Source organism: Acanthopagrus latus, chromosome 9, assembly GCF_904848185.1.
Source record: "Acanthopagrus latus isolate v.2019 chromosome 9, fAcaLat1.1, whole genome shotgun sequence".
Classification (NCBI taxonomy): domain Eukaryota; kingdom Metazoa; phylum Chordata; class Actinopteri; order Spariformes; family Sparidae; genus Acanthopagrus; species Acanthopagrus latus.
Window position 1 is genome coordinate 11,582,996 of NC_051047.1, and position 22,953 is coordinate 11,605,948.

Genomic DNA, 22,953 nt, shown 5'->3' on the forward strand with positions numbered 1-22,953 from the left:
ACTCTTAAACATCTGAGAGACAGGTAGCATTAAATTAACACAGCCATGTTAAGTTTTAACACTGTTTTACTATTTTTACCTGTTCATTTCAAATTAGGTAACACTGAGAATTCAACTCAGATCGCTGGATTGAAATGCGTTGCCAACCACTACACCATGGAACCAGTACTCAGGTTCCAAACACACACTGCAACGTGTCCTGGAGGTATATTTGTTAATTGTTTCCTAGAAACACAAAGAAATTAGTGACGAATGTATCTGTAACACTGAACGTCTTCAGGACAGTAAAGTGTCTCTGATGGTCATGCTGCAGCAGATGAAGGGGACATCTGGGGACACTTGCTGAACACAGAATGGCACAATATTAACTGCTGACCTCATCAACCCAACAGATGGAGTACTGAAAGAGTTGTATAGATATATATGAATAGCACAGATAGTCATGAAACATATCTTAATGTTAATGGAAGAATAACTGTTGATAACTTAATTTGTGGTGAAAGAATGAGACGTACTGATCCAAATAAAAATGGTGATAAATGAATGAATGAATGCAATTATACCTATCTTTGTTAATGAGAGGGTTCACAGTGCACACTGTCCTGTCTCCTCTTTTCTCCTCTGCTCCTCTTCTTGTTTCTTCTTCATGTCGCTCTATGTCCTCTCTAAAAGACAAATGTCAGACAAGGAGGGTAACAGTTAACAAACAACTTCAGCAGCCAGAAGAAGAGCTTATTGAACGTTATTTCTGATGTATTTATTCATTGCTAAAAGTTGTGTCATAATATTTATAGTACAATACCTATTGTCAGAAATTTAGATTTTATTTTATTTTGAAATAGTTGTTATTATTATATTCTATTGCAATAATAATAATTGAAAGACCAGGGAACATTTGCCCATCCATACAAAAGTATAATAATAACAATAACAATAATAATAATAATAATAATAATAGCAATAACAACAACAACAATGTCAATGTCAATTGTTTTCATTCTTGATTAATCTCCTGTTCATTTTTATGATCAGTGGAAAAAAAACAACAACCAAAAAGGTTCCAACCAGGTCCCACCACATTTTTGCAGAACAAATGGTGATGTCTCCAACTTTCTTTTGTAGTCCAAGCAACACTACGAAACCCACAGATATTCCGTTTGCAAATATTAATATACAGTTGCGATTTTGGACCCGTTCTTTATTTACTCTTATACTTTGGCAGGTAAGAGAGTGAGGTCAAAATCATGTTACCTGTGACCTGAATTGCCCACAGCAACCTGATTTAGATTAGAATAATGTTTTTAATTAATATAGATTCTCCTCCATCCTCCTTCCTTTTATCATGTCAATACTGTGTTAGTTATTTTGTTCGCCTTCTGGTTTACAGCACAAATAGAGAGAGAGGATGACAGAGAGAGCAGGGTGGAGCAGAGAGTTGTGTGTGGACTCAACATGGCTTGAACTGTTAAACAAAGTTTAAAAAATAAAAAAAAGTTAAAATATCATAGCGAAAAATACTAATGTACTGTTATTCATAGAAATTAGTGATTCAGAAGATTGGTTAAACACTTTTGCAAGGCCCTGTGTGAATGGGACATTTTTATTAGGGGCTGAGCCCCACCAAGGGTCTGGTCCGAGAATCACTCCTGACTTGAGCACCCCTAAAAAAGTCTAATATCGGTAATACTACAACTTCAAACAAAACTCATCATGTCATAACCTTGTTATGTGTTGAATACTTGTAAATGGAACAAGCAATATGGGGATGAGTGTCTGTAACAGAGACACCATTCTCCATATTCCAAGACACTGTACCATCAACATTTTGATGGAAAAGATGATCAAAAGATTTTACCATTTTGCCAGCATTATTCACTATTTTATTTAATACTCTTAAACAACTCTTAAAATTTCAATCTAATAGGCATGAATAAATCAACACAGATTAAGCATGGAGCTTGCAGGGCCCGCGGACTTCTGGGGCCCTGAACCCTGATTTTCCTGTTTTGGGAGCCTGTTGGTCTGAGGTGAGTCTCGCAGATTGTTTCTGAATTTAGTCTGCCCCCTGGTGGCATTTAGTTTTAGTTTTTTTTAAAAAAAAACAAAAAAAACCAAAACAAATCTAACCGGTCACTGTAGGAGTCAACTAACTCCAGAAGATGGCACTGGTGCAACACTGAAGCACACCGGCTGACGGTAAACCCTGGAGCGGATCTCCAGGAGTCAGGATTGTGGGATCCAGTCCGCAGTTTACAGCCCGCTCGGCTTCTCACTGTTCTGCCCCGGCGCGTGCTCTGCCCCGTCTGCTTTGTGTTGTCAGGCAGAAAGAACGACAGAGCAGCCAGGGTGGCGTGTGTCCTGATACACGGGCAGCCCCATCAGCGAGCATACTAAACAGCAGCCAGTCCATTTGTTTGTCCGTTCTGTAACACATAGGCGTAATTTCTGCAACAATGTCGGTGGGTCTGGAGTCTGGATTCTCAAGCGAGGAGGTCTTAAACAGCCGCTTCCCTCTCCATCGGGCGTGCAGGGATGGAGATGTCGGTGCCTTGTGCTCCCTCCTACAGTGCACCTCAAACCCGGCTGACCTGACGGTGGAGGACACCTTCTACGGCTGGACGCCCATACACTGGGGCGCTCATTTCGGAAAGGTACGTCGCTATGCTGAGCGGTTTGACGGGACAACACACTGGGTAGGAGTGTGTCCAGAATGGGCGCCAACGCTCTCCGACATGAGCCTCGTAGTCTCGGCCATTTCCTGATGTTTGCCTTAACTGTAAGCTGAGGAGACTAAGCCGCCGTCGGTAACTGGAGGCAGACAATGGACCATAAAAGCTGATTTGAAACTGTTCTTCAGCTAACGGATTTCTCATATATTGTACTGTTTTTTTTTAGGTGTGTTTTCTGTGTAAGCAAAGGTTTTGTCAGCGAGAAGCATTGAGCTTTGACAATTTTACCATTAACTTAATGGCCGTTTGATGAGAAGCTGGGACGTTACGAGACAAATTAACGTTGGCTAGCAAATTAACGGACATTACGTTTTTGATATAACAAACGGTCAACATTTATTCGTAACCAAAAATAAAATGAGCACTTAAATGTAACGTTGGTAATGAATGATAATTAACTGTCCATCTACACTTCGTTTAAAGAACGTCTGTAGTATATTTAAGAAGCGTGGCTAATTCCAAGCAACTTCCGGTAACTTTGATTGTTTCCAGCGAGCTGTTTACTGACCTCTCCTCTAAACACGCACACATTTTTCTGCTAAGATTTGCACACACTCTACTCCGGGAAGGGCAGGCCTCTACTTTCCACAGAAATTGGATGCATGCCCAAAGCAAGAGCTATGAAGACATGGAGCTAAATCACGCCACACAATAGTGTTTTGTGCGCGTTTTTTTTTTTTTTTTTTTTTTTTGCTTCCAACCACTTACTGTTCTACACTTGTCTAAACCTGCCCTAGAGGTTTTCTCGACAAAGCAATGAATGAATAATTGCCCATACTTTATGCAAGCCGCCTTACTTTATGTGCATTGCCCTTGTCTCGTCACAGCTGGAGTGTGTGATGCGTCTGGTCCAGGTGGGCTGTGGTGTGAATGCGGTGACCTCCAGGTTTGCACAGACGCCCACTCACATTGCTGCGTTTGGGGGCCACCCTGAGTGCTTGTTATGGCTACTCCAAGCCGGTGCAGATATTAACAGACAGGTATGGCACCAGACAGTCAACACACGCCTGCACACTGTACACCAAGAAATGAAACGGTTCGGTTTAGATCTTTGAAAATCAACCAACTTGCTCAGTGAGTTTATAGCAATTTTTCTTGTTGACATTTCCTGGAGAGATGTATGTAAACACCAAGTATGCTGACTGTGTTTAAAGGAAAATGGCATGTTTCAAAGGGACTGTAGACTACACATGTCTGGTAACAAGTCACTTTGAGTATTTGGGTATGAGTGGAAACAGTAGAGCAGTGTCGGAGGTTGAGCTCAGACTTTATCCCATCAAGGAGGATCACACTCGAACGGGGTCAAGACCCCTCACAGTGTACAGCTGCTATGTAATCAGTCTGGAAAATGACCGACCTCTCCTCAGATTATGGTTATCTGTACCATTGTCAAACTGATGGTGCATTTGCTCTCAGACTGTATTATTCACGTCTCTTCCCCGTCATGTATTTCCATGCACTGGGGCTATATTTTATGCTCCGCTGCACGGCTGAGAGAAATCAGATTAGTAGGTCATGATGACATAACACACTGTCGTCATCATGAAACTCATTTCTAAAAATTGTCTTTGAATTTACTCAGCATATGTTAAAATAAGCTCCTGGGAAACCTTCCCCATCTTGGATTCATTACATTTTGTCATGTCTGGTGTTGGACAGACGAATAGTTCAGTGTTTGAGCTCGGCCCACATTACATTGTGGTTAGAGACAGCCTCTCACTGTTTTTCCCCCTCTCTTTCTTCCATCTGCACTCTGCCTAATGTCTAACTGTAAATGTGTGTGGGTGGAGATGAAGTCTGGGTGAATAGTTCAGGCTATGCCCTGCAGAGCTGCACCTTGTTATCGTTCCTGGAATCTTTTTTATAACCTTGGGAGTGTAGAAGCAGGCAGTTAGGGAGGGTGTATTTGAATCAAAATGTAATCATATGTATATTCATTTTAATATAATATGTCACTGACAAATAATGTGGCTCCTTCTACTGTTCTTGTGCACAGTCATGCTTTTCTCTGTGTGACCGCAGTCTTTTGTCATCTCTCAGGACTATGTGGGCGAGACGCCCATCCATAAGGCTGCTCGTGCGGGCAGTCTGGAGTGCATCAACGCTCTCTTGATTCAGGGAGCGAAAGCTGAGTAAGTCCTGAGATCAGATCTGTGTCTTCATTTCTTTTCCTCTGTACTATCAAACATCTCAGTTACACCTTTGCAAGGGATCACCACCAAACTATAAGCAGAGCAGCGATAAAATTTTAATGCGGTTTTGGTGCGATGCAAAAATGAAAATAAGATCAGCAAATTAACTTTACAGATCTAAACATGGGATAAAGCAAATATTTATTAATGAAACATGCAAATACAAGAAAATTTAAATACTTTCAGAAATGTAAGGGCATCCTTCAGATACCCAGCTAGAAGGGAGCAGCATTATTAAATGTTAACTTTACACTTAATCCCTTCAGGCAGTATATCACAGTGAAGTGTAAGCAGTGCATTAAGTGTTGTTAAACTTTTGGTGTAACTTTCAAGAGCAGATCAAACTGGCTGCAGGAGTAGTATTTTAAGGATCCATCCAGTAGAACACCACCAGGTCCTACTATTGTGGTGTTATATTTTTACGCTAAAGAATTAAGTGAGACATTTCTTCCTCTAGCAGCTATAAATAAATGATCGCGGCTCAGTTTATTAAACTGAGGAATTTTAGATTTTAAGAGCTGATTTTTAGTTGGTTTGAAACTTCTACTTTGTCGCCGGTTACTCAAGTTCAAAAAATAGAATGCATGGTGATGATTCTTCAAACCCTTCAACTTAGAACAGTTTGATCATTAGATGCGTTGTTAAATATTAATAGATTTGGTGGTGCTCCCTTGAAAATGTGACACATTTTGTTAATCCTTGAAATTGTTGTTTATCATTGCAACAATTCGCATTAAGTTGCCCTCTGTGTGTAATATATTATAATACATCAAAATTAATGGGCTCATGGAGAATTATTTGTAAGTATGCTTCATTCATAATCAGCAGTCACTTTCATTTTACCTTTTTGTAGTTTGAGGTAGAGTATGATTTTGATAAATGTAGATTGATTAACTCTGTACCTTTGTCTTGTGACATTAAACAAATGTTTTGTAAATCCAGTGGAAGTATTACACATACATGAGGACAACTTAATGTAAAGTTTGATAAACTGTTCTTAGCCTAGTAGGCCATATTGCATGATCTTTGTTAAGTCTAGAGTGTGGTTTTCTTTGTTAACATTTGTTTTGGTTAGTGTCTTACATACACAGCTTAACAAGATCACCAAATGCACATTGCCTTTTTAAGCTCTTTTACTGTCACTATGAAAAGGCTTTATTGTTGTTGCATAGAATGAAAATGCATAGATCATCTGTAATTGGTTGCTTAGTTGATTTACATTTTTCTGGAGACCTGTACGATCTGCTGTCATTTGTTTTTAAAGGGTATGAAGAGTGCTCTTGATTGTAGATTTAAAAAAAAAAGAAGCTGTAAATAAAAGTAATTATGAGATAGTAACTTTTACAGTATGACATCAGGCCAGGCCACACTGTTTCTTAATTTTGTTTTTAGAAAGTAGATAAATATCTGTTGTAGTGCTTAGCCACACCTTTTTTCCTTGGCAGCTGTTTGTTTCCATTTATAGATTACGTTCTGTTATTGTTGCTGCACCTTCTGAAGCATAAGAGACACAACCCATCTTTCCTGTTTGTTAAATTTAGATCTAAGACCTGTAGGGAGTTAAAGTTAAAGATCATAGGCATTATTTTCCAAAGGTCATGTAAGTCTGTTAACTTGATAAACTAAGCATTTCATTTACCTTCTGCTAGATTGCCATTTGTTAAGTATACAGACTTTTCAACCTTGTTGCTCATATTCTGTTATAGTTAATGAATCAGTTAAGTTTTTATTTTGGCTATAATATCAAGATGGCTATATAAGTTGGCATTTGAAGCAGAATATATCACCTAATAATCTATTTTGATAAAAGATTCATCCATTAAATTGATAAATGTATTCAGTATTCCATTCTAGGCTTAAATATTTTGAATGTATTTTCGTTTTTTATGCAACAATCGTCATGCCTTTTTTCTGATATCATTTATATCCAGACATTCACAACAACCAGGGAGTTTTTATCCTGATGTCAGAGAAGATATGGGGTGTGTGTAAATGTCAGTGGAAAAAGATCATCATAGATGCTGCAGTGGAATATTGGCTCTCTTTCTTAGGCAGTTGTTATAATAAAGAGCCATTGTATATGATGTGATTGAATGAAATTTGAAACCACCTCTGCTGGCGTTAGGCCTCAAGTTGAATCCAATCTGGGTACAATATGATAATTGTAATATGATGGTATATCCATGATCTTTTCCTAAGCGGTAGTTTTTATTGGACCACATGGCCCTGGCCCAATGACATACAATGTAAACTGTAAAGGATTTCTTTTTACAAAACATTTGATCCTGACAGCTGAGATGCATCGATTTTATCAGTCAGGCTGTAAACCAAATTGATTTGCTTAGTATTCATAGTTAGTGATTTTTCTTGGCATATGAAACCCCTGGTTGATTTGGGTGTGTTAGATAAATGCTTCATTTCTGAATTAGGTCTTGTAATGTGCATTTGGTAATCAGCTGATAAGTAATGTTTATGATGAAAATGATTTGTGATTTTTTTCCCTCTACAGATCAAAGATAATGCACTTAGTTTAGTTTATTCTCAAGTTATTATTTGTTTATTTTTTTCACTTATGACCCAGAAATGTAGTGGGACACAACTAGGAGGGAAACTAAGGCACACTAGGTGGGAACGAGGCTCATGACAAAATAACTTTAGACTAACTTTAAAATGTAATTGGTGTCAATTTTTTGTTAAGGTTAAGAATTTTCACATGCATTGTCTTATTAGTGATATAAATCATAATAAAAGAGGTAAAACTAAGAAATAACAAAATAATTTTTAAGTGCATATGAAATGCCCATAAATCCCCCAATGGAACCATATACTGCTAAATAAAAATAATATTTTATTTGCTGGTCTTATGTACATGTGTTGTGACAATAAAAATAATGCTGCAAATGTTTTCTTAATGAAAATAATTAATATCCTTAGTTTTGTTTATGTAAAAAATGCAGTTAAATCAGCATGTTATGCGTATTACTGTGCTATGGAATTGCCTGTTCAGCTACAACCGATTTTTAAATTGCAGTGATATTATTTCAGCTAATCAACAAAATCGTAAACTACAGTTGTTAGAATATTTTCCTGTAAATAACCCAGTACAGTGGCCATGGCCACAAATTGCACTTAAGTTAAATGGCTTCATGAGTATTTCTTTCGTTCCAGGTTCAACCCTGGGTCTGATTTTATCAGATGTTCTTTTTCATGCTAACGTTAACATTTTAGTTGTTCCCTGCATATCTGATCGGTGGTTTCTTTCATCTTTGAAGACTGCTTTAAGCTCTCCGTTGTCACACTGTCTAAGGAGTTCCTCTGCACTGCTGTCAACAACAAAAGTGAGATAACAACGAACAGCCTACAGTGTAACCAGCTGAATTACGATAACGAAAGCTACAACGGAACAAAGACTCCTTTCAGCACAGTCATTCTCTGTACGAGTAATGTGTGTAAATGCCAGTCAAAAAGCATTCTGGCTAGCACACGTAAGTACACTTTGATATAGTCTGGTTTGTCCATTATTAAAGAAATATATCCATTTGAAGTTAGAGATCTGATAAGTGGAGTTGAATATTTTATTCTCGATAAAAACAAATTAAAATCTTGCGTTGAAATATTACAGAAAGTCCCAAAATATAACCTTCATTCATGGTGCTGCTACATTTACTGTTCATCCAAACAAGAATTCCTGCGCTCATGATGTGGACACTCGACATTTTTCAGTATTATTTAAATCCTTCCAATGTTCAGTTATCTGTCTTGACAGACACCTCTTTTGCCACTTGCTCTTTGTGAAGACTCTTGAGTAATGAGCTATCGTCTTCTGATCAAATACTTCATCACCTCTTGCCACCTTTCATCTTCTGCAGCTCTTGAATACACCTCAAAAACAACAACTGGCCAGCTGGCCATACCTGAGAGAAAAGGAAACAGTGAGTCTCTCAGTAGTCTTTATTCATAAATGGGCCCTGCACATTGCAGCTGTGACTTTTCCTGTTCTCCTTTGGACTGACGTTGTCCGGCTTTTTGCTTGTTCAAGAGGAAGAGATGTCAACGGTGAGAAGAAACCATATTACATGGATCAATCTCATTCATTAGGCGAAACTGCGATTCAGATGGCTCTCGCCATCTGCCCTCACCACTGAGTCACTGATTAAGCACACTGAGTTCACTGCTTCAGCAGCTGCCAAAAATGGCTGCAGATGATTATTGATCACCCAGCAACACCTGATGGCTGATTGTGGGTTTGAGTCAAGCGCCTGATACCTCTGGTCTGTTTAGTTAACATTTTGGACCATGTAATGCAGTCAGATATTCTCAAAGCTTTGACACCAAGAGGTTCATGAAACACTGACTATACAGAAATGAACTGAAACTAGCCAGTGGTATCACGGTCAGACATATTATCCTGTTTCCTATGGCCCCACTACCTCTTTAAATATTCACTCACAGGAATCTTATCTTGCACATGCTTGCACTGCAGAGCCCGGGTTCACATGAATGGATATGTCTATTTGAATTGCAGAAGAGGGAAGTGTGATGCTTATCTTTTCCGATCACAGCATGAGAAGAACTTTCCAACTGAAAAGTGAATAATTTTAGACCGGAACATTCTTGGAACTATTCTTCTCCTTAATGAAGCTATGGGCCCCCTTTGCCCACTCATTGTTATCTCCACACATCCTAACATCAGAAACTACTCAAATCTTACAACATGAAACTTTAAATACTTTTAAGTAGTTATTTGATTCAGTGGGACAAAAATTAGCATAAATTATGTGTTTTTTAAAATAAAACATTCTTATATCCAATACAAATGTAATCTATTCAATCAATTAAATAAGAAAAAATGAATATATTGCCCTAATGTCAACATTTTATTTCAACAAACGTTTCACCATTAAAATTATTTGTCATGAGCCTCAAAGTGTTATGGAGGTCCATTAGCAAGCTAGCAGCAGGTAGCAGGTAAAAAAAAGTGTTTAGAGGCTGCCGGTGATGAGAGTAGTGCAGAGTCAGAGGCTTAGAGCAGCTGAGTGAGTTGGGTTAGATTTGCATAGCATCATGTACTGAACTGTGTAATGCTAACAATCATCATGTTGCAATGGTTATTCACTGTCATTTCATTGTACCAGATATTTTATCTTCTACACAGAAATGTTTCATTTTGTATGTCACAGTATTAACCCTTATACAATATCATAGTCTGTTTGACATCTAATCTTTGTCACCTTTTCCTTTATGAAAGTGACAATAAGTTACAAAAGCAAAGTTTTCTATACTGTTAACAGAACCAGAACCGTACGTCTTAATGTTTTGCAGCCATTGAATTGGAAATGACTTGGTTTTTTCAAGTAATCCTAGAAAGGGGGAGAATAGACACTGCTGAGTCTGCCCCGTTCCCTGGGATAGCCGCACTGTTGTGGCATTGAGTGTTCTCACTATCGCTTCCTATCTACACACTGGCAAACTGTTGAGGTATTTCTTGCGGTGATTGGTTTTAATGCTAGGTTTTTTATGAATCAAATCTAAAGTTTTAGACCTGCATGCTTTGCTTATTATCCATGATTGTTCCTGTATCTAGTGTTTTGTTTTTATTTTATGATTTGTTTTTTAATTATGTGAACTAACCATAGGAGCCCTTTATATGGACAGGTTTAATCACGTGAGTCCCATGTCAACATGTAGCATGATAATAGGCTGCCTCTGGAAGGTTAGACAATAGTTAGAGAAGATACATATTGTGTGCTTAGGACGGAAAAGCAAAGCATACCAGGCATTTACAAAAAATTAACGCTTCCTTTTCAAATTTTTAATGAAAACTAATAATACTCAGTTATCCACGTTTTTGGATTAGTGCTGACTGTAGATGCCAGGTCTCACTAAAGGAATACTGTATGTAGGACGTTTCAAAGGGATTATTGGCTTTACAGTTATGATGTCATCTAATAGTCTATGGTGGAAGAAGAAAAATGTAAAAGTTAAGTTACAGAATAGGATAAATGTAGTTAGGGTAAAATGGAATTTGTTTTTTTAAAACATGTTCCATAACCTGCTTTTGTAACACTTACAACCCAACTTGCACTTATTTTTACATCAAGCAAGGCTGGGATAAGTTAAGTTCCTATGACTGTTTTTTAAATGCATTTCAATACTTATGCTCTCTCAAAAAAAGAAAGGGGGACTTAACAGCCACCTTCAGTGTTAGATTTTTTTATAGCATATGTTGAAAAGCCAACATGCCAAAGAGGAGCCAGTCGAGGGGACCGTAAGTATTTTATTCTTTGGGGGGGGGGGGGGGGGGGGGGGGGGGGTAATCTGAGGTCAGCACAAATGTGGCTCCAGTACTTTGTGGAATATTACACATGGAAAGAGTGACAATAAATGTCTTTGAGACTGTCTTATTGTGACTTGAAGAAAGAAGGTAATACAATGATGTCCTTTCTCTCTTTATCCAGAGAGAAATATTGATTTTTGGGGGGGCAGTTAGCTGATTGTTGCTGATAAGACTTTCTATTCCTTAGAGTGAGACCAAGTCATCTACCTCAACTCAAAATGGTATTTGATATATAATCTGTTGGAGGTATCCTTTGGAAGCGTTAATTTTGAAGGGGACGGGTAATGTGCAACAAGTTATGTGTGATTTTAATTCCTTGGTTTGTTTCTTTCAATCTTAAATTTTTGATGAAATGTTTTTCATGTGCACTAGCTCTTGAATTGTTCCTTTTTTTGTACAACTGTTTAACTAAAAATGCAGAGAAAGAACAGTTTCTAAACACAATGAATGACCAAACAGTTAACTGTGAACTGTGTTTAAATTCTGCCTTACTGTGTGGAAGTCAGTATCACTTCAATTTAAGGTAGCAGTGAGTTGTTAATTAAACTAGAGAAGAATAAATCATAGTGTAAAGTCGTACAGTTCCGTAAGAAGCCACCAAGTACACTATTTCTCCAACTTAGAATGGAGATGACCTATTCTCTGGTGTATTGATGTGAACATAAGATAGGCTGCAAATGCAGAAGTTTTCATTTCCCCATCACTTTTCAACTGTACGTACTAGCTTGGATGTGTGCCAGAGTCCCAATTCTTTGACAAAGAAGCGGTTGTTTGCTTAGCAAACTCATTTCACAGTGTGATGACATTTAGACACAGAACAAGTGCAGTATTGTTTTCTAAATTGTCTAACGGAGGGGAGAGAAATTCCCATTATTGTGCTAAAAGTCCCCTATTGGTTAGAATTAGACTGGCAGACATGTGTTTGGCATGTTAACTTGACATATGAGTATTTTGTATTTCTTACTTCTTACTTTTTATTGTATTGTTTATTATTTTAATATTATTATTGTTTAATAAATACCCTGGCCTTTGGCTGCCGTGATGAAGAAATTTCCGTGTGTGTGGGACAAATGAAGGAAATTCTGATAGTGATGAGCTGGAGAAGATTTAATGTGCTCTTCCTGGCAATTTATTGACTAAATTGAGTCTATTCTTCATTTCCCAGCCGTATTTAATTGCAATAATTTGATTAGTTATTTCTTCCAGTGAAATTGCTTCCACATAGAAGTGCTGATCTGAAAATCGGAAACTGCCACAGCAGCGTTTGCTCATTCATTGTTGTACTATTAAAATCACAATACTCCTGCTGCAACTGGACATGATTAACCCAACTGTACTTAGTTCAAAGACTCTCTTTTGAGTTATAAATGACTGTAGAAACATCTCAGAGTAGCCTCTTGTTATTCTTTTTCTTATTTTTTCTTTTCATTGTCTTGTTCATCTTTCTTGAAACAAGATGAGTGTGAGATGGAGACATCTGGATTTCTTAAGGCTGAAGAGGCTGCAGTTCCTTCTTCCTTCATTCATTCTCTCTTGTAACCATCAAGGCTGTGGAGTTCCCTATTAGGATACAACTCTGTTTCATCCTCGACTGCTGTGGATGATGAACATCTGGATCTTGTACTGTCTGCAATCTACTTTTGTCCACTTCGCCTCCACACTTGTCACACACCTATTATTATATATAGTGTACATTCATGCAGACATATTCCCCACTCAAGGTTTTCTTTCATGGCTACATCATTGGCTGGTCTTTGAATGCAGCATTGCCAAAATCCTTGAGCAGTATCTCCAGTGGACTTGTGAGATGACAGCCGCCTATCACCTGTTGCAAAATCCTCCTTGATGTCACATTTTCCTGCTGACAAGACAAACTTCTTACATCACCTGTGGAAACTCTCTTTGGTATTTAGTAGAACATTTGCTAGAAATATCTAAATCAGTTCAGGTTTTCATCAAAATAACCTGGTGCACACCTTAAGTTGTCTTAATCATGTACTTTTGCAGCAGACACAGCAACTGTGTCAAGATTTAAGTTCTATGGAAGATGCAAATGATCCAAAAGGATCAGTCGTCATCTCTCACGAGGATGACGAAGAGGATGAGAGAGGGTAGAGCAGCACAGGCTATTTCTATACATCTGTGTGTCTGTGTGTGTGTGTGTGCGAATATGTGTTTAATGAGTCTATGCGAGTGCCTGTGTGTGTGTGTGTGTGCGTGGGCGCTTGAGTGTGTCTTGTTTTGTTTGTTTTTATTTGTTTCAATCAAACGTACTGTGAGTGTCTCTAACACTCTTCCTTCCTGTTGTGCAGTATGAGGAATGCCAGTGGGCTGACTGCTACTGACCTTGCCCACGCCCAGGGATTCCAGGAGTGTGCTGAGATTCTCTCCAATGCCCAGAACTTCCAGCAAAACATGGCTCAGTCCCACAACGGGGCTTTTCTGAATGGCATGACCCAGAACGGGGGCCACGCTCACCCCACTTTTCAGGGACGCAGCTTCTTGAACGGCGTCCCAAACAGAAAGAGGTCGTTCGATGGCATGGAAGCAAACCCAGTGAAGAAGGCAAGACCTAACGGTAGGTCACTGAGCTAAACAAACCAATTAGTAATTTTTAGATTATTTGTCCAGGTTTTGTCAAGCTTACATCTCGTATTAGCTGAGATGGCTGGATATGCAGCCATATTGGACTGAACATGGTTGTTGAAGACAAATGCACAGCATTTTTTCCACAGACAGCAGTGCTGCATGTGGGAAAGTATGTAACACACAATTTAGACAAAAAAATGTAAAAAATCCATTATCTACTTCTCATTAGGGTTTTAACTAACTGCCAATTTATTTTAATCCACATTGCTTAATTTGTCCAACAAATATACCAAAACCCAAGGAGTTTTTACTATCTTCCATAAAAAAGAAAATAAGCAAATTCTTTCATTTTAAGAAGCTGGAACCAGCAAATGCTTGACATTTATGCTTGAAAAATCACTGAAACTAGTAATTGATTATCAAAATAGTGCCAAAAACGGTTTCTTTCCATCAATTAATCTCTGCAGCTCTTCCTTATCCTACAACCTACTTTAACACAATAAATGTCAAGTGTATTGGTTAATTCTTATAAAGCCATCTGTTTATTTAATTGTGGAGTGTTGTAATGCTTGATGGAATGGTTACAACTTATAAGATTAAAATTTATCACTGAAAGCCCTGTAATGGAGTGGGCGTGTATTTCAGAATCATAGTTACCCAAGAGTGGATGAAAGGAATTTGGAATCTTTTGGAGCTTTGACCTTCAGTAGTATAAAGAAAAAAAAACTTTATTTCACTTAAATCAGAATTAGAATAGATTCTAGAACAGCAAGAGACTCACCTGTATTTTGATCTAGTGTCTCTGTTGTACTTGATATTACAAATAAAGTTCTACTCAAAAATAGTTCTGAGCTTTCATTTATATGCATCTCTTTCTCTCAGGTCTGGGCATGCCACCAGAGTTCCTGAATGGGAACAAGCCACTGGGTGGTGCTGGAGAGGCCCAGATGGAAAGCATGAACATGGAGTTGGCAGCAACTGTAACCTCAGGTGGGCCAGGACCCTTTGCATTTGGGCTGAGTGGGTTTGCACCACCGCAGGGGCCGGGGCCCATGGATCAGTGTGCGGATAGGTCAAACCCTGCGACTAAAGAGCTGGAGGTCATCACTGTGGCATCAATGCAGACACCATGTCGGTGCACCAACTCTTACGCCTATCTGTAGAGGGCTTGTGTGTAGTGGCACACACTAAGGTTCCCATTTGTGCAGTACATCTTTTCGGTATAGTCTGGTAACATTTTATTTTATTTTATTTTATTTACTTTTCATGCATAAATGAATACATTAGTGAATAAATTAGTGATAAGCTACTGTACATTTGAAGACAAATAGCAGTGTGTGTGTGTGTGATGTGTTTTCTACTCTTCTATGTACCTGACTATACTCGGATGGATAAAAATATTGAGATTTCTTTGTAATGTAGTTATACATTTAATCTTTGTACAATCCTTAATTTTTGTTTATGATAATAACGATGCGTTTTGTTTTGCACAATTATATAGCGACATCCTAGATAAAACAAAATGATCGGCATTCCCATGACACTGTGTGGTAACCAGTGCAAATGTAGGGCATATTGACTGAAAGGAAAAATCAGTCTTGGTCACCTTTTATATTGGTCTTAATTATTGCTTTCCCAGTTGTGCATTGTTGCATAATCTGAAACTTGTCATTGGTTACTTGAAGATGTTACTGTTGGGCTTGTGCTGGGAACAGGAAGCCTAAACAGATTAGAAAAAGTGTAATGCTCCTTTACAGTTCCATTAAGAAATGATAATTTAAGAAAAAAAGAAAAGTGTGATTAGTATGACATGTAATATCTAAATGGTGATTTGATGGGTTATATTGGCATTATGTTTTTTTTCCAAGCTGAGTTTGATAAATCAAATTTATTTTTGAATAGTGAAACAATTGAAGATGACATTTATGTAAAAATGAATCTTTAATAGACACAGATGAAATGTCTCCCAAGACTAAATGCTATCACATATAAGCTGATGCTGTTTTGTATCCAATAATGACTTTATGCCAAAGCATATCCCAACATGAATGTAGCTCGTAAAGGATAAATGATTCACTGTGCAGCTTTTTTTGTTGTAGTTATTAGATGTCATGTATTAAGAAATTTTGGTCCATGAGCTTGAGATTTGGTTATTCCTCTGTTCGTTCCTTTGCGTCCACTTTGGCTGTGTGCTTATTTAATGCTCAAGTATGGTGAATGTTAACTGTATGTGTTGGCAGTTTTGTAGGCAACTAGCAGGGCTTGCACATCTGTGATATAGTTAACCGAGTCTGATCTTGAAATTGGTAAATTACAATCAGTTATGAGTGAGCAGTACCGCTCAAGAAAGTTTGCATGGATTTGCAAAAAGCCTTATTTCTTGAGATTTATTTCATAGTTGAACAATGACTCAATGTAAATAATTGTAACTTTTCTAGATACTGGTGAGGGAAATTATTTTCTTCTGTCTGCATTTTGTAGTACTATTTCATGTTGCAGGTGCTGTCTGTTTATTTTGTTTTACATGCAGAAGGTTTGAGTGTATATTCATTCAAATTGGAACGTCCAATGCCTAGTACTGAGCAGTTTAGCTTTGTACTTGATTGTGTGAAATCATTAAATGTTGACAAATTTTATAAATGTGATTGTGGTGGACTTTTGTTCTCTTGATGTATTCTCATGCATCTGTCAAGTCCTGGGCCTATGGCCTGAGAAAAATGTGGGAAAAAAGGTGGAATTTTTTTTTTTCTTTTTCAGCAACCAGCAATAATAAACTTGTCCAGTTTTAAATCACATGTGCCTCTTATGTAGGGTTTTGGATTATGGCATGCAACCATGTATGGAACAGTTATGATTTTCTTGACTTGATGCGTTAGCTTAAATACCACTGTGGAGACAGAACTAGGTCAGTGTGTCATACACTACCATCTATGGCAAAGTGACCCACAGATCAGGATTCAATCTATTTAGAACATAGTCCCAGGTCAAACTTGTGGTATTGCATAAGGCTCTAAAATGCTTTTTGTACCTTATTGATCAACTTTCTATGAGTAGCAAGTATGTAGAAATGTGTTCATACAACTGCCTTTAAACTTTTTATTTTATAGTTGTGCAAAACAAAATCAATTCCGTTGTCTTCCTTTCTATTTAAAATGTACAGAATCAGGAATGTGGTCACTGATCATTATTTGAATGTCTTTTGACCATTTGTTTCATTTTCAGTGGCAGGCGAGAGACACAGTGAGGATTTTTCCTTAAATGGTCAGGATCAACCACAGCGTCCCTTTGGGTGTGACCCTGCAGCAGACATCGTCCATGGCCAACTAATCTACAGTGACTCACCTGAGAACCACAGCAATGCAGGCAGCCAGGTGGAGCACCAAAAGTCTGTGAAAGCAGAGGAGTTATATGACCACGCCTTCTTCAGCACCATGCTTCTTTACCATGGATCCTAATGCCAAAGGATCTAGTTACCAGGCTGTTTTTTTTTTTTTTTTTTTGCCTGGATCTCATATAAGCCTAAACAAGCATTAATTTGCCTTAAAGCCATTGAATGGTCTTGTTTTTCATGTGTATTATTATTTCTTGGAGAAAGGAGCAGTCCCATTGTTGTGGGTGTGTTGACATTTGTGACTGGAAGTTGATTTTGTTTGTGCTGTCTAAAAGGAAGTGATTGTTTAGCTTACTGTTCGATTAAATTGTAAATAGCCTGGTTCTGATCAACATTAAAGTAAGCATCTGTATTGAACCACTGCCAATACATTTAGTTTCTGTCTCACCTAGAGGGGTGATTCCTCTAGATGTTAATAAAAACACATGCAAGTGCATCCCATGTTACTCATTACTAATTAAAAACGTTTTGCAAAAGTTAAAGTGCGCTCATTATTTTGAACTCCCCCATATGTACAGATAACGTGACATAAATCCTCATCCAAAGACAAAATACCATGTTAGCCAACAACTCATTAGCCACACTGCTGGCTGCATAGGAAATAGTAGTACTTGGGATCATTTAAAAACATTTTCTTTGCTTAGAGAACCGGGGTCCATCTTTCCACTGCAACTTTGTTGATTTGTATAGGTATCTGTGATTTAACCACAATAATCAATGTGTTGGTTAGCCTCTTTTTTTTTTTTTTTTTTTTTTTTTATATCCACTACATTGCTGTAAATGGAGCAGACAGGCTCCCCCACTCCAGCCTCACGTGTTGGGGCACAGCCATGGTGATGTACTGCCAACAGTCACCTGTCACCAGCAGGAGCGACCTTCATCATAGCTGCGCTGCACAAACACCACGTCATCGTGGCCACGCCCCATGCCAGACGACGATCCCAATGAGAATGGGGAATGGAATAAAGCAAATGTTAAATAAAAAAAACTGATAGATGCATGTATCTTCTTATAAAATATGTTGTGTTTTTGAAACCACATATTAATGAAAGCATTTAATGTCCGCGTTGAGTTTTCGCCGCCACAAAATGCCTGTCTAACCTAGCACTTGAAATTGTCCCCTGCACCTTCCCTGAGGTGGTATCGTCCTGTAAACCTCGCTGGGCAAACCAGAGAGTCAGGATTATCGAGAGCGACCAGCTATCGGTTGTGGAGTTTATCGTGAAGGTGTCAAATAACCATTAAATACAATATAACGTTTTGTATAAAATAAGCTCCTGTGGTCACTCCCGTGTCTTCAGTAAGCGTTCCACAAGTTAAACCATGTCAACCCCGGCCAGAAGGAGACTTATGAGAGATTTTAAACGGTGAGTTGATGGCAGAAATTATGCCGATAATGTTATTTAGCTATGATTTGTCAAAAATAGCTAACGTTAGCCTAGCTTACGTTGGCTTGGCACAGATGACTCTTTATGTTTCAGTGTAAACCTCTTTTGCCGACATTATCCATAGTAAAATACGAACGCTGACATTGTAGTGTGTGTCGTGTTTTCATGAACTTGAATCATTTCAGAGAAATTAGGTAAATTGTGTAGTCAAGCTTCGCCCGGAGCTAAAGCTAACAATGCTAGCTGATACCTGCTAACTCAGCCGACTACGGTTACTGTCACAGTTACCGACTGATAGCCAACTCTTTAAACTAGCCAATATTTAAATATCTTTGGCAAATGGCTGGTTGGCTATTTTATGTTCGGTCACATTTTCACTGTAACGTGTTTTAACATTGCTGCTTTATAAATATACGCTTGTCTTGTTAATAGTAATTGGTACAAGACAAGGGACCTATATAGCCAGGTTCAGACAGGTATGTTGCCAACCAGCATTGACGTCAGCTATGATAAGCTAACTTATAAGGTCCTTGCCCTTGTAAATGAGTTCATCAAAGTTTGGCTGGTGTTTTCTCGTGAAGCAAGATTTAACACCATAAAACATCATCCTGAAACGTGATGAACGAGAGAAGAACAATATAAAGTCATAGCGGAAGTCGCCACATAGTCGAGGAGCATTTCCACAAGTCAGCATAGGCAGCTAGAGAAGTCTTTGTCGACGTTAACGGATTGCTGTTTTCCACTTATTAGCATGCTAAACCGCGTGTCAATTCGAGTGAAGACGTCTCTCTGGGTTCTCAGATATGTGTACACCCAACTGTAAATTACAGCAGCTCCAGATGCTATTAAGCACAGTCTATCAGCCTTTGTCTCATTAAGTCTGACAGGACAGGATATGTTGACCTGCGGGGATTTGGACACGTCTAGAGTTCAGGGAACTAAGTTTTTAGGTCGCGATAAGTAAGCCATTGAAACCTTTCACAAGCTAATAGTGATTGTGCAAGTGATAGTATCAGAATTGGAAAGACATGTGTCCTAAGGTTAGCTGCAATGAGTGTAAGAGCCAGTCCATGCTGTATATTTTGCATAGATATGATAATCACATTTGTAATTACACGAACAAGACCAATACCTATGCACCTATGAACTTCCAATGAGATTCTTCTGGAAAATGACACATATTTAAAAGTTAGCCACTAACAGAGCTTATATTCTCTGGTTTAGAACTGGTCAGTAGTGATCTATCCTGGCAGACTTTTAAGATGCTGCATAGTAGTTACTAATAAAGTACAATGTTTTATATTGAAATTATTCATGGCACTGACCTGATTGATTTACAGAGACCGTTTGGGATATGTTGAAACTTTTGTTCACAGTGAAATGCAAGTTTACATTTTGCTAAAATACTTACCAGGGTTATATTTGTTAATGGCTTAACTAAGGCGAAAGCATGATCTAGGTCATTTTTTATGTGGCAGTTTAGTCTTCTTACTCTTACTCTTACTGGTGCATAATGTTAAAAGAGGAAAGAGGTCATTCATTTATGGAAATCACCTGTCTTCTGTTTGGCTGAGTAAATCTAGATTCCTAGTAATGGAAGTCCTCCTATAACATTTCGTTTTTTATGTCTTATTTTTGTAATACAGGCTACAAGAGGACCCTCCAGCCGGTGTTAGTGGTGCCCCTTCTGAAAACAACATCATGGTGTGGAATGCAGTCATATTTGGGTAAGAAATGTATGCACAGCAATAATGAATATGGACAGATTTTTCCCAAATGCTTATAAATTCTGTGTAATTAATTGATTCCCTTTTTTTTCTCTGATCTCATAGCCCTGAAGGAACTCCCTTTGAGGACGGTAAGACACTTACTATCATTATCACTGACTGTGTTGTGATGTATGGCATATTGTCACTACTTTGCATGTATACCATATCTAACATTAACATTTCATTACGTTATACCCATGCACTTTTCCATTCTGATTACGTGTATGTCAGTTACTAAACAACTCACTCGTCATTTGTTTTGCCTTAGATATCATAAAAATCTCTTCAGCAAACTAAAATAATCGGAAGCCCTTTGTTATACCCTAATGTTACTTGCAAGCCAGTTTTGCCAATCAACAAAGTATTTCACTTTTATGACTTCTCATGTTGAAGGAGGAAGTGTTGCTCCAACACACTCTCTCTGCCTTGTAAACATTCCTGACCATCATCAGGTTTAATGGCTCATAATAAAACGTTTTTGTGTCTTGTTTTTGTCCCAGGTACATTTAAACTCATTGTAGAGTTCACAGAAGAATACCCCAACAAACCCCCCACAGTACGCTTTGTGTCAAAGATGTTTCATCCAAATGGTAAGAGTGTTGTCTCCTGGCACATCATAATGTTTATAATGTTTATCTGTGGATCGTGTGTAACTGTGTTGTTATCCACAGTCTATGCAGATGGAAGTATATGTTTGGACATCCTACAGAATCGTTGGAGTCCCACATATGATGTGTCCTCTATTCTTACATCTATCCAGGTAAGATAATGATGGAAAATGAGATGCTTTTATAATTATGAAATTCCCAATAATTTTACTGGCTCAGTGTATTAGTGTCATTTAAGACAATAAAGTTGTTGTTTTTTTATTTAACAGAAGAATATCCTGTCTTCTTTAGATATCTTTTTTATGTAAAGTTATGTACAGTGCTTGTAACCACATTTGTGGAATCATTACAAAAAAGTGTTTATATCAACGTGTTTAACTTCCTAATGTTAGTATTGGCCTCAAAAACCAGGTGTCAGTTCTATTTATGTATGTAAGAACTGTACTAAATGTTTGACAATAATTTATAGATGCTCTTAATAAAATGTCAGAAAATTGTTAAGCTCCAGTAACACCTTCCCATAATTTATTCTGCTATAACTACTTTTATTTAGTAGTTGTTCCGAGTACCTTTTATTAATTTAGTGTTAATAACGATGGTGAAGTGGAAATTCATTAAGTGCCTAACAAATAACCCAAAACCTGTTAAAATGTATTTCTGTTCTTCTCTTCAGTCCCTGCTTGATGAACCAAACCCCAACAGTCCAGCCAACAGCCAGGCGGCCCAGCTGTACCAAGAGAACAAGCGGGAGTACGAGAAGCGTGTGTCTGCCATCGTAGAACAAAGCTGGAGAGACAGTTGACCTGACAATCCTCATAGCTGCTCTCTCCATTGTTAAGCTGTGTGTGCTGCAAGTTTTAGTGGAGTACCTCTTAATTTTTGGGCCCCCCACCTTTTTGATTTTAAGCTTTTATGCACTTTACCTCTGACCTCCCTTCATAGAATGTTTTTTTTTTTTGCCCGCCAAGAGGGATTTATTTTTTCTATTCTATCCCCCTTTTCCAGCCCATCAGGGGAAATGTGCTGCATCTTGCCTTGATGTTTTGTCAGTATGGACTTGTGGGCAATTAACCCAAAATTGTGTGTTCTAACTTGCTGTAATAACTCCCCATGACTAATTGTGTTATGTGTCTTGGAGGGTGTGTTAATGACATCTTGGGTCCTCTTCTGTTTGCTCCTCATCTTTTCTGTCAGTTTGTTTTCACAAGGCAGTTTTATCTGGGCTCAAATGTGATCATCCTACCTTTCCTTGGGAGAATGAGCAGCCTGAGCATCATGGACTACGACTAAATCAGACATCTTTACACCAAGTCTTTTGCTGTGTTGTGAACTCTGTTACATGCATGACAGAAAGAGTGTATTCACGTTCCTGTTCAGTACTCATGTATATAAGATACCTGCAACTGAATTTATGTACAGATTTTGCACTGGTTGTCCCCATGTCATTTTTTCAGCCCTTGTAAATAAAAAAAGGCAAATCCATCCTTATGTGGGAAGTGTTATGTTGTAATTGCAAAAACAAAACTATTTGATCTAAAAATGACTTTCCCTGCCTCGACAGGAGTTGATACTTGATCTGAGTCTGAGATTCACATACCAACAAGACCCTGAAATCAATGTGAGACTGCCTTTCAGGTAAACTATGACTTTGTATAATCACATAATGCTCTATCCATTTAAGAGCATGGGAGTTACATCCTCACTTTTTTGACATGGTTATAGATTTGCTCTTGTGAAATTAAAAATGACAATACAAGCCAATATTGTTTAAGGGGAAAGATCTGCTGCTGGATTGCAGGTGTTTTCACTCATTACTCAATATGAAACAGATCCACTCTTGAGGCTGTTATTCAAAATCTATGGTAGAGCAACAACATTCAGCATTTCACTTGCGCTTTTAGTCAAAACTTTAAGATACAATTCTTTCGTGGGTTATTTAATTATCCCTGG

General features: G+C 38.1%; 2 protein-coding genes and 1 long non-coding RNA gene across 3 annotated transcripts; 2 read left to right on the plus strand and 1 right to left on the minus strand.

The window, feature by feature from the left end:
- Nucleotides 1–54: 54 nt before the first annotated feature.
- LOC119025509 lies at nt 55–3,663 on the minus strand. The gene is made up of 3 exons (XR_005076837.1): nt 3,527–3,663; nt 564–665; nt 55–400 (listed from the first exon to the last, which is right to left on the minus strand). It is a non-coding gene; the product is annotated as an uncharacterized LOC119025509 (long non-coding RNA).
- ankrd10b (ankyrin repeat domain 10b) lies at nt 2,265–17,720 on the plus strand. Its single transcript, XM_037109123.1, has 6 exons — nt 2,265–2,651; nt 3,557–3,709; nt 4,770–4,861; nt 13,571–13,836; nt 14,730–14,837; nt 17,070–17,720. Exons 1-6 carry the CDS (start codon nt 2,454–2,456, stop codon nt 17,300–17,302), a joined length of 1,050 nt encoding a protein of 349 aa, XP_036965018.1. The 5' UTR covers nt 2,265–2,453; the 3' UTR covers nt 17,303–17,720.
- A 682-nt stretch (nt 17,721–18,402) lies between these two features.
- Nucleotides 18,403–22,491, plus strand: ube2al (ubiquitin conjugating enzyme E2 A, like). The gene is made up of 6 exons (XM_037110878.1): nt 18,403–18,605; nt 20,273–20,353; nt 20,459–20,484; nt 20,896–20,985; nt 21,067–21,155; nt 21,677–22,491. The coding sequence occupies exons 1-6, from the start codon at nt 18,562–18,564 to the stop codon at nt 21,803–21,805; spliced, it is 459 nt and encodes a 152-aa protein (XP_036966773.1). The 5' UTR covers nt 18,403–18,561; the 3' UTR covers nt 21,806–22,491.
- The last annotated feature ends 462 nt before the right edge of the window (nt 22,492–22,953 follow it).

Bases quoted from the DNA above. Each gene is read 5' to 3' on its own strand.
- ankrd10b (XM_037109123.1), top strand. From the start codon at position 2,454: ATGTCGGTGGGTCTGGAGTCTGGATTCTCAAGCGAGGAGGTCTTAAAC. The intron at 3,710-4,769 runs GTATGGCACCAG...GTCATCTCTCAG, and splicing joins GTGCAGATATTAACAGACAG to GACTATGTGGGCGAGACGCC. The intron at 14,838-17,069 runs GTGGGCCAGGAC...TTTCATTTTCAG, and splicing joins GGCAGCAACTGTAACCTCAG to TGGCAGGCGAGAGACACAGT.
- ube2al (XM_037110878.1), top strand. From the start codon at position 18,562: ATGTCAACCCCGGCCAGAAGGAGACTTATGAGAGATTTTAAACG. The intron at 18,606-20,272 runs GTGAGTTGATGG...TTTGTAATACAG, and splicing joins CTTATGAGAGATTTTAAACG to GCTACAAGAGGACCCTCCAG. The intron at 21,156-21,676 runs GTAAGATAATGA...TCTTCTCTTCAG, and splicing joins CTATTCTTACATCTATCCAG to TCCCTGCTTGATGAACCAAA.